This window comes from Canis lupus, chromosome 20 (genome assembly GCF_048164855.1).
Source record: "Canis lupus baileyi chromosome 20, mCanLup2.hap1, whole genome shotgun sequence".
NCBI lineage: Eukaryota > Metazoa > Chordata > Mammalia > Carnivora > Canidae > Canis > Canis lupus.
The window spans coordinates 20,600,171-20,612,299 of NC_132857.1; the positions used below are offsets into that span (position 1 = coordinate 20,600,171).

At 41.5% G+C, this 12,129-nt stretch overlaps 1 protein-coding gene across 2 annotated transcripts in view; it reads left to right on the forward strand.

The window, feature by feature from the left end:
• The first annotated feature begins 2,633 nt into the window (after positions 1-2,633).
• QRFPR (pyroglutamylated RFamide peptide receptor) overlaps positions 2,634-12,129 on the forward strand; it is a 52,598-nt gene continuing 43,102 nt past the window's right edge. For both annotated transcript variants that reach the window (XM_072788551.1, XM_072788552.1), the window contains exon 1: positions 2,634-3,233. In XM_072788551.1, the coding sequence (XP_072644652.1) occupies positions 2,894-3,233 (340 nt within the window). In that variant the 5' untranslated portion in view covers positions 2,634-2,893. The remainder of the gene's footprint in view (positions 3,234-12,129) is intronic.

Here is a 12,129-nt window from a genome sequence, read left to right on the forward strand (position 1 = left end):
CACAAGCCCTGCAGTATCTAAAATAATTTTGAAAAAGAAGAATATAGTGGGAAAAATCACTCTGCCTGATTTCAATACTTACATAAGTACAATTTTCAAGACTGTGTGGCATGGCAGTAGTTGGATACAAAGATCAATGCATGGAACAGAACAGAAAGCCTAAGATGAAAAATGTAAAATTATCAAATTTTTAGAAAAAGATACAGAAGAAAATTTGGGGGACACTGGATTTGCTAAAGAGTTATTAGATTGGACATCAAAAAAATAAAAATTGATAAATAGGACTGATTAAAAATTAAAAACTTTGATCTGTGAGAGCCCTGCTAAATTGATAAATAACAAGAAACAGACTAGAAGAATATTTGCAAACCACTTTGACACAAGATGGGTATCTAGAATATAAAAAGAACCCTCAAAACTAATAGCAAATAAACCAAACAATTCAATTAGAAAATGGGCAAAATACATGAAAAGACATTCACTGAAGAAAATACTGGGATAGCAAATACGCACACGAGAAGATGTTCATCATTAACCATTGGAGCAATGCAAATTAAAGCTGAGGGAAATATCACTATACACTTCTTGGAACAGCTAAAACAAAAACAAACAAACAAAAAAAAACTAGTGACAATGCCAAATGCTGGTAAGGATGTGGAGAAACTGAATTTCTCATATGCTGCTACAGAAAATGTAAAATGTAAGCCACTCTGGAAAGTAATTTGGCAATTTCTTCAGAACCTAAATATAAACTACAGACTCAACAATCAAACTTCTTGGCATTTCCTAGAGAAAGAAATAGTATGTTCACCCAAAAACCTGTACATGATTTTCATAGCAGCTTTATTTGTAATAGCCCCAAACTGGAAACAACCAAAATGCCTACTAAACATGAATGGTTAAACAAACTGTGTGGTACATCCTCAGCAATAAAAAAGGAAAAAGTATTGATATTCTTAACAACTTGGGTAGATCTGAATGGCATTATGCAGAGTAGGAAAAAATGAATGTAACAAGCTACTATAACGTGTGACTCTGTTTATATTACCCTTTGTCAAAAGTATAGAAATGGAGAACAGATTGGTGATTACCAGGCCTATGGACTGACTTGGGGAGGGGAGGGGGGGACGACTTGGTATGGCCACAGAGAGATAGCAGGAGGGAGATCATTGTCCTGAAAGAATAGTTTTCTATCTTGATTTTGGGAATGGTTACAGGAATTTACACTTGGGATACAAAGATACAGACCTTACACACACATCCTACCTATGTCAAATCCTGGTTTTGTATTGTATCATAATCAAGTAAGATATAATCAATGGGATAAAGGATAAATATCTATAAATAGATAAAGGATACATGGGACCTCTCTCTACTATCCCTGCAATTTTCTTTCTTCTTTCTTTTTTTTCTTTTCTTTCCTTTTTTCTTTTCTTTTCTTTTCTTTTCTTTTCTTTTTTTCTTTTCTTTTCTTCTTTTCTTTTCTTTCTTTCTTTCTTTCTTTCTCTTTCTTTCTTCTTTCTTTCTTTCTTTCTTTCTTTCTTTCTTTCTTTCTTTCTTTCTTTCTTTCTTTCTTTCTTTCTTTCTTTCTTCCTTTCTCTTCTTTCGATTTTATTTATTTACTCACGAGAGACACAGGCAGAGGGACAATTAGGCTCCTTGATGGGAGCCTAATGCGGGACTCGATCTCAAGACTCCGGGATCCATCGAGTCCCGGGTCGGGCTCCCTGCATGGAGCCTGCTTCTCCCTCTGCCTGTGTCTCTGCCTCTCTCTCTCTCTCTCTCTCAAGTCTATCATGAATAAATAAATAAATAAAATCTTAAAAAAAAAAAAAAAAAAAGACTCTGGGATCATGACCTGAGCCGAGAGCAGACGCTGGACCACTGAGCCAGCCACCCAGGTGCTCTTATGCCTGCAATTTTCTGCGTGCTGTAATTATTCTCTGAAAATCCAGGAAAAACTAAAAATAGATCTCATGTTGCCTTGGGTAGCTGTGGCCCACATTACTTCGTCAGAGGAGAAACCGTGAGACAAATGAATGAGACCATATAATGTTTGTCCTTCTCCGATTGACTTACTTCACTCAGCATAATCCCCTCCAGTTCCATCCACGTCGAAGCAAATGCTGGGTATTTGTCGTTTCTATATATATATATATAAATAGTGAAAGGGAATAAAGGGGAAAGGAGAAAAAAATGAGTGGGAAATATCAGAAAGGGAGACAGAACATGAGAGACTCCTAACTCTGGGAAACGAACCAGGGGTGGTGGAAGCAGAGGAGGGTGGGGGGTGGGGGTGACTGGGTGACAGGCACTGAGGGGGGCATTGATGGGATGAGCACTGGGTGTTATTCTGTATGTCGGCAAATTGAACACCAATAAAAAATAAATTTATAAAAAAAAAAAAGAAAGAAAAGAAAAGAAACCGTGAGACAGTAGAAGCCCTGATACTGGTTGGCACAGGAGCATCCCCGGGCCTGGGCCGTAGGGCGCCCTGGAGGTGTAGCGGGGCCCTGCGGGGGTGGGCGCCGCGGGAGCCGGCGGGGGCGGGCGGGGGCGGGCGGGGGCGGGCCGGGGGGAAGGGGGGGCAGAGCTGCAGCCCCACCCCCTCCGCGGCTTCTGGAGCCCGGGCCGCGCGTGCACCCAAAGGCTGGGGACTGGGAGGCGTAGGGACCCGCCTTCCCGACCGCCCCAGCAACTCGCGTTAGGGACCAGCGAGGGAACTTTCTTCGCGGACGAACCCTGGTGGTACCGGGACGGCGTCCCGCGCCTCGGCCTCGCGTCTCCCATCCCGGCCGCCCGGGGTCCCCCGAACCTCCTGGAGACCGAGCCCGGGCTGTCGGCGCGTCCGGGGGGCGGCGGGGTGGGGGTGCCCGGCCCCGGGGAGCGCGGCATGCAGTCCCTGAACGTCACCCCCGAGCAGCTGTCCCGGCTGCTGCGGGGCCACAACCTGAGCCGCGAGCAGTTCATCGCGCGCTACGGGCTGCGGCCGCTGGTCTACACGCCCGAGCTGCCGGGGCGCGCCAAGCTGGCCCTGGTCCTCACGGGCGTGCTCCTCTTTGCCCTGGCGCTCTTCGGCAACGCGCTGGTGGTCTACGTGGTGACCCGCCGCAGGGCCATGCGCACCGTCACCAACATCTTCATCTGCTCCCTGGCGCTCAGCGACCTGCTCATCGCCTTCTTCTGCATCCCGGTCACCATGCTCCAGAACATCTCCGACACCTGGCTGGGAGGTGAGCCCGCCGCGCCCGCACCCTCTTACCCCCCCCCCCCGCAGCCTCCCATGGGGCTCTCCTGCCCCTCCTTCCCTAACATTTCTCTCTCTACCAAACGAATCCGGGGCTCTTTCTTAGGACCAACTCACCTGCGCCCCCTCGGAGAGAAGTTTTTTGGGCCAGTCGATTCGGTCTAACGTCTCTCCAACTTGTCGCTTAAAGACACAGGAAAATGTTAGGAAAGGTACAAGGCAGGGGAGGGGGGTGCGCACCGCTGATCAGTTGTTTGAGCTCCTTGTCCCATAATCGTACTAGATTTTGTTTTCTATTTTCTTATAAAAGTAAGATTAAAGTATTTCAAATAATAAAAATACCCATATCCACGTTTTTCTCTTAAGTGAGCCTCCAGGCTCACCCCACAGTTGCTTCTGTGGCATCCAAACCGGTGAAACCAACTTACATGTATGTATTCGGGGGGCGGAAGGGGGTTGCAATCTAGAATTAGTCCTTTTCTTTCAAGATTGGATTCACAGAGTCAGGCAGGGAGAGGGAACAGTGAAGACATAACCCCCTCCTGATTGATAAAGGAGACATTGATTTCTCCCCTTTCCTTAAAAGGGGAGTGGAAAGGGCAGAGAAGCCATTCAGAGTCTTTGAGCTGGGAGCAGTACCTGGAGGTTGAGAAAAAATAAGGCACTTCCCCCAAATGATCCAGTCTTTACAGACACACGGCTATAGAGCATCTTCTAGTCCATAAGCAGTAGTGTCCTCTATTGTCATGAGTGGTTTGTTTGTTTGTTTTTAGATTTTATTTATTTATTCATGAGAGACACAGAGAAGGCAGAGACATAGGCAGAGGGAGAAGCAGGCTCCATGCAGGGAGCCTGATGTGGGACTGGATCCCAGGACTCCAGGATCACTCCTGAGCCAAAGTCAGACACTCAACCGCTGAGCCACCCAGGTGTCCCAGTCATGAGTGTTTAATGGTGTGCCTTGGGGAGGAAGCACTGCTTGTAACCCCATTGCCATGGAAGGGTGCATTCTTGAGACCACATCAAAATTCTTAGAAAATGGTTGCAAATACAGAGAGGATTTGAGAGAAATGGATCATTATCTCTTCAAGCCCTGCCATTTCCACTCCTTTGCTGCTTCCTTTTAATCTCACAGAGAGTTTCTTTCATCCTACCATTAACAATTTGAGATCTCCAATTTCTTTCGCTTGCATTGCTTTTTGTTTTTCATTAATTTGCACTGGGTTTTTTGTTAGTGGATGAAGAGGCTAAAATATTTGATTCCCATCTCATCTATAATGTAAATATTTTCAGAAATGCACTAAACGTTAGAGAACGTAGTGTTGATGTGAGAGTGACACATAATGCAGGAAGTTACACTGACTTATGGGTTACAGCCTTTCTTATGCACTCTGATGAAATCCTCGTACTTGGGCATTTTAAAGTTGCCTGGTGCAACTCACCCCATAAAATTAATGGGTAAACTTTTATCATCATATATAACTTATTTTTTTGAGAGGAGTTTTCATTTTTACAGATTTGTGAAGACAGATTTGTGAAGCACGTATGTATTGCTGGAGGATTATAGCTCTGTTTGTAAAGGTGAACATAAGAAATGTGGGATGTTATACTGGGAATCCAGAGACTGGATTACTACTTTGGCTCTGATACATGTTAATTCAACACATCTGGGCCTCAGCTTTTCAACACAGTATTAGGAATTTTGGAAGCTTGGAAATGGAATGGGGCAGATGTTTAGACCTTAGCCATACTGGGAGATTATGCCTGAGGAATACTCTAGGGTGGATCTTTCATCTCCAGGACTTAAGTGGGCAGTGCAAAGTTTTCTTAAACTTTCTGTTTTCCTTGCTTCCTACTTCATGGAAGACATTGCACTATAGCTTCTAACTGCTGAAATAGGACACTGTATTGTGCATGTATTTTACAGGTTGGAGTGAGGATAGAGTAATAGTTCAAAGGTAATCACGATTCATTATTTTATAAAGCTATTGAGGATCCTGATGGCAAAGCATTCTACCTTGGTAATACAAAAGCTGAATAAAGCTTATCTGATCCCTTTTTGGGTCTCAGAAAATAGAAAATATCCCCAAATGAGCAAATATAGGATTTAATAGAAAAGGATCCACTCTGCTGTAGGAGCACAGAAGTCAGGAAGTTGTCCCCAAATAGGAGGCTTTCGAGTTACATATTGAAGAATGATTCAGATTGATTCTAACAGAGAAAGAAGGATGGAGTGTACTCTAGGAACAGGGGTCAATTCAAAGTTTGGAGGAAAGAAAGAAGGTGATGAAGTCCTAAGAACACCATGTAAGTCATTTCAAGAATATATAATTTATATGTGAGCAATGGTGGGAAATGAGACAGAAAGGTAAGTTAGTGCAACTTGGGGAGGAAAAAGTATCAGTTATGCTAAACCTAAAATATGAATACCCTTCAAATTCCTTCAGGGGTATAGAAGGAACTATAAATAAAACAGTAGGGACCTCTAGGAGGCAACAGTGGCAGAGGAAAGCCTCAGTACCTCCCCTAAAGGCGGCCCTGCAGGTAGGGGTGTATGCCCTGAATTGTCAGATCTTTTGTTGTTGCTGTTATTGTCTTTCTTGCTTTCTTTCTTTCTTTCTTCTTCCTTTTCTTCTCCAGAGAAGCTGAGAATATTGAATTTTATGATCTTGGCATTTAGTTCAAATTTTTTTTTTTTTTTTTTTTTTGCATTTAGTTCAGATTTAAAAAGTAAAGTGCGTTGTGTTGTCATAGAAATTAGGAGTGAGGTCTTGGAAGTCCTGTGTGCATTCTGCTCGCCAATCCAGCAGTGAACTCGCTCATTGTACTCTTGGGGCCAGGGAATTTATGTTTCCTTATCTCCAGCCTGTTCTTCCTCATTTTGTCTCTTTTTTACTTCTCCTTTAATGTCTTTCTTGGAAATATCTACATGTTCCTCCAAATTCACTATGTTCCTTTTTCTTTTCAACTAAATTCCATATAGTAGATTTTGCTTGTGAACAATGCCCCAGAACATTATTGTCTCTTCTCTAGGTTTCCGTAAGCTTGCCTTTTCCTTCTTAGTTTTCTTTATGTCTATCTCTTTCTTTATATTCTGCTCTTTGAAGGCTCGCACACTTCCTCTTAGTTTTTGAGTGTGTGTCCGCTGAAGCCTAGCACATGGTCTTTTCTTTCATCATCCATTTCTGCCTAGAGGCTCCAATCAGGACCCTCCTTCCTTTGCTGATGATTCTGTAATCAGGATCTAATTATCTTCAGCTGTAATTCCTCTGATCTCAGACTAGGTATTTACACATAGATATTTTGTTAGCATCCAACATTCTTTCACCCTACCTTGTCTCTCTGCCCAGGGTCTAAACTATTATCAATAGTACTCTGAGTCATTTTTGTATTCAGCTTTTTCTGGGTATCTGCTATGTGTACCAGGATATTATAGGTGTAGAAAAGTTATATCCATAATTGCTAGGTTTCAGTTAGAGCAAGAAGGGGAAGGTGGCATTCAAAGAAAAAATGGAGAAGGCAGGGGATTTTGTTGATGTCAGAGTTCCAGAGTACACTGTGGAGAAAGCACAGGGCAGGTGTTGAGGAACAGGGAGGCTTGAGTCAGAATGGGGATGTTTAGAGCCTGGACTGGGTCCAGAGACAAGGGCTAGTCTAGGAGAATGGGACTCATGGTGACTGAAGTTAAATGTGATCTTAAAACATGGAGGGATTAAGTCTGAAGAATTCCCAGAAGGAGGTAGAAAACCAATACTCATTCTAGCCTCCTTTATGGCTCTCAGCATTAATGAATTGAGAGGGGGAGGTGCTGATGGCCTTGCCAGGAGCCACAGGATTCTCCTAGTTTTTATCCTGGGTAAGCTCACAGCCAGGGGAAGGGATGGTATCCTCAGGTGCACCCAGAGCTCTCTGCACCTCCATGCAATCCTGCTGTGGGCACTGAAAAGAATTTTCTAAGGAGGACTGGTAAATTGACTAAAAGCAATTACAAAAAAGGAGTTCCAAACATAGCCTAAGTAATGGCAGCCTCCCCGGGAGAAGTGCACTTTCATGTATATTTACTACTTTTGAAGACTACTTGCTTGGGTAAGAAAATGTCAAAATTAATTTTCTCAGCAGCTGATAGGAAATTCCTTTTAGAGTGGTAGTTCAGTCTTGCGAACATACAGAATCACCCGGAGAGTCTTTAAAATGATGCCTGGCTTCTACCTTTAGAAATTCTGATTTAATTGATCTGCGTGTGATACCTAGGTATTGGATTTTCAAAAATCCGCCAATAATATAATTTGTAGCCAAGGTCAAGAACCACTGAAGTAGTGCAAATGCTGACAGCATCAAGGTTTGGGCTGCTGTGGAGGTGAAATGAAATATTGGATGTAAGGTGTTTAAGAGGCACAGTGCCTGCCAATTACACCAGTGTAAGTTTGCTCTATATTATACAGAAAAAAATGGCAATCGGAGTTACAATGCTTGGAAGATCTACAAGTAAGTTGTATAAAATGGAGCCTGACGTGGAACTCGGAGGCAATTCTCCCATTTTACTCAGCCAACCACATCTTCACTAAAGCCCTAAACTTTTTGGAGTCTTTCAAGGTAGATTTACAAAGAAGTCAAAAATGATTATAATGTTGGGATCCCTTACATATGACGAAAGACTAAAATAATTATTTTCTCGCCTGGAGAATAAAACTCTAATTTTAAATGAGCACACCCCACAGCAAGATTTTCAGTCCATGTTACCCAGAGCCTTGGTGGCTGGTGTGGGTGAATGTGGAACAGGCAGGCAGGCTCGCAGGCTTCAACAAAACAGCTCCCTTCTCTCTTTATAATAAATTGGGTTTTGCATAAGATTTCATATTTGTAAAAAAAGGATTTTACTGGGAGGAAGAACCTCCCAGTAAGAGGGAAAGAAAGTAGGAAAGTAAAGAACACTCACTGTATACTGCACAAAAAATTTAGGTGAGAGGCACCTGAGTGACTTAGCTGGTTGAGTGTCCAACTCTTGATTTCAGCTCAGGTCATGATCTCAGGGGTCAGGAGATGGAGGCCCATGGAGCACAGAGTCTGCTTGAGATTCTCTCTCCCTCTCCCGCTCAATCCACTCTCATTCTCTCTTTCTCTAAAGAAATAAAAACTTTAAAAAAAATCTAGGTGAGTTTTTAGAGATTTCAGCCTGATAAATTGTGAAATGGGTTATTAAAAGAAGTTGTTGGGGCACCTGGGTGACTCAGTTGGTTAAGGTTCTGCCTTTGGCTCTGGTCATGATCCTGGGATCCCAGGATTACAGGATCAAGCCTCGCACCCACCGGCATTAGCTCCCTGCTCAGCAGGGAACCTGCTTCTCCTGCTCCCTCTGCCTCTCCCTCCTGCCTGTGCACTCTCTCTGCCTCTCTATCTCATATAAAGAAATAAAAATCTTTTTTTTTAAAGGAAGTTATTGAATTATTATGTGGTGAAAAGATCTTAATTTAGGGGGCCAGCTCAGAGCAAAGGAATTAGACTGGAACTTCTTCAGGTCTATTTTATTATTTGCTTAGTGGTTAGAAAACATAACAATAATAATTTTCCCTTTTCTCTAACATTTTAGAAATGTCAGCATCCCCAGGGAAATTTAAATATGGTAAAACTGATGTAGAATCAACAGTATTATGAGGCTTTTTTTTAATTATTATGGGGCTTTTAAAAAACCTTTTAACGGTAATGATGAAAGCTATTGACAAAGAATAGACTCACTTAAGTAGAGGAGTAGTAAAAAAATAAAAGAAGTAAATCAAAGAGAAGGCCCAACAGCAACAGTAGTTTGGAAGTCAAAAAATTGTGCCCTGGGGCTAGTCTCTGGGTAATCTTCTCTAGAATCAATTATGTGCACTCTTTAAAGAGAAAAGATGCTGTAGTCAGGAAACTCACTAAGTTTTCTCAGAAAGCTGGAGGGTGGTAGTAACAGCAATGGGATTTGTATGAGTCTCTCTACATAGGACAACAGCATTTTACTTAAAATCAGGACACAAATGAATTTGGCAAAGAGAAAATTTGAAAATTTCGTTGTGCATTTAGAAGGAATAAAAAGAATTCCCTTTTTCATTTGCTTTTCTAGAGCATAGCTTAGCATGTTCTTTGACGAGTGGTTGGTTTATTAGGATTCTTGTTTGCAAGTAGAGAAGCCTATCTTAAATAACTTAAGAAAAGGAGGATAATATTGTCTCACATCTTTTGTATTGCAGTTTCATTTTTGGATTGTCTTTGTCAGGTAGTAAGAAAGAGCTATTAGCTCATTTTTTCTTTAAAACTACCCATTTCGGGGTCATTTGGGTGGCTCAGTTGGTCAAGCATCCAACTCTTGGTTTTTGCTCCAGTCATGAACTCAGGGTCCTGGAATCAAGCCCGGAGTCTGGCTCCACACTCAGCATGGAGTCTGCTTGAGATTTTCTCTCCTTCTCCCTCTGTCCTTTCCCCTGCTCTTCCCCACCCCATCCCTCTAAAATAAACAAATCTAAAAAAAAAAAAACCTCCCTATTTCAACTCAAATGTGTATTCACAGATTATTTTGTTGTTTTATTTCCTATTTTAAAATTAAGGATTGATTTCTAATGATTGATTCTGAAATACTCAAGTGTTTATTGCTTTTATCTGTGTAGGCAACACTAAATTTGTTCTTCCTGTGGCTGTGTTTCTGAGAAATATGTCACCTGTAGTACCAGAAGGATTGCAGATTATTAAGGACTAGTGGAATTCTCCTTAAAATATAATGTGTTCTCATAACCTGGGAGAAGTAAAAGAGAGAGACAGTTTGGTGTAGTGAAAATGAGTATGTACTCTAGAGTGGACAATACTGGGTTCTCATCCTGTTGCACCATTTATGACTCATAAATTATTGAATTAACTATTAACTACATTTCTTTGCATTCTGTCCACCCCTATTAGGAGACCAAGCGGAGAAGTTATAAAATTATGTATGATGTTGCCCTCCAGTGGTCGATGCAGTGGCAGAAACTACAACAAAGTTGCAAATTTTACATCATGTTGTATGTTATCAAAAATTGTAATGCATATCCAGTTCTTAAGATCTCCAATTGTATTTCAGTGTGAAGTATGCAACATTTATACACTTCCACCTATGCAAACTTTCACCTATAAAACCTGAAACGAACTTTAAGGTCCCTTTCAATGCATGTGTAAAAAAAAAATTTTTTTTAAAAACCTCTTTGTGAAATTGAGATGCATTTAATATCTGCAGCATTATTTGCAGAGTGCAAACACAGTGTTTCACACTGGAACAATTATTTTATTTCTCTTTGCTGTAGTTTCCCCACCTATAAATTTGGGAAAAGCTATGCCTAACTTATAGGGCTGCTGTGAGAAAGAATGACCTATGTGTAAAGGAACTTGGCACTTAGTGGTAGGTACCTAATGGAAGGAAGCTGATTGTTGTTTACATTTGCAAAGTATTTCTATTTAAAATGTTAGGCATGTTTGTGTGTGCAATAGATTTATAGTTAATAAGGATGATAGAGTCAAAAAATTATAATTGTAATATTAATTTCCCAAAGACATATGATATACATTTATATAAAACAATTATTAACAATCCTGTTCATGTATAACTTATTCTTGTTACTAAAGTCTTGAATAATTACCATGAAAATATTTACTTCTATACTCAAACAATGAAAATCCAAATTAATCGTTTGTACTCAGAAAACATAAAATAGTGTTTGCTTTCATTTATTTCAGAAGCAATTATACACCCTGAAAAGAGGCTGAAGTAGTAAAAGCTTTGTTGGGGCTGATGATGTAGATGTTGTAGTTCCTTGCCAGGCTCATGTGTCTTCCCAGGACACTGCAGACTGTAGGCACAATGTTGCCACACTAACATTAATACAGAGCTGTCTCACTGACTTGTGCCCCAGTCTTGTAATGTAGGACTTCTGAGTCCCTCAACTCCTTCTGCCATACTTGCTGCTTAGCTCATAGCCTGAAAAAGGCATATGAGAACACCACAATATGCCCACCAGAATCAGGGTGAAGCAGTGACATCAGTTCCATGACTGCTGTCCTTTGACTGTTCCATAGTACTTGCTCAGATTGCTAGGATCTGGGCAATTCTGGGTACTAGAGCCTCACTCTGTACCTTAGAGAAATGGGAATAATAATGAAATGAATACCAAACTCCTAGAGGTCACTATGCGACAAGTATATTATCATCCCCATATTACAGAGGAGCAAATGGAGGCACAAAAAGATGGGGTTAGTATATCAATTATCTTTTTGGCATTGCCAACTACTCAAACCTTAGTGGATTAAAGAGACTATTGTTTTATTTTCTCATGATTCAGTGGCCCAGCAATTCAGCTTGTCTCTGCTGGGCAGTTCTTTTGCTAGTCTCACCTGACATCACTCATGAGACTATGTTCATCTGGTGGCCCGACAGAGGCCAGACCATCTGGTGGCCAGACCTCAGCAGTGACAGGTTATCTCTGTCCCATGTAGTTTCCTTCTTTAGCAGGATTGTCCACATTTCTTTATGTGGAGGCACCGCATTCCAAGATGGTGAGAACAGAAGCTTCAAAACCTCTCAAGGCCCAGGATTGGAAGTTGCACCAATGTCACTTCTGTATAAAACAAATCACGTCACAGCCCAGATTCAAAGAGTACGGAAGTAGGTCCCTCCACCTGATAATACATGTGACCTGACAAAACCACATTGCTGGGGGTCAGTGGGGTGGCTTGTGGTGGAGCTTGCAGACAGTGACAGGAGAAATTAGAGACTTTTTTTTTTTAATCTATCACATTAAGGACATTGCCCAAGTTCATATAAATAGGAAGTGCTGCTGCCAGGATTTAAGAGTAAGAACTCTGCTTCCATGTTGGGGTTTTTGCCACAT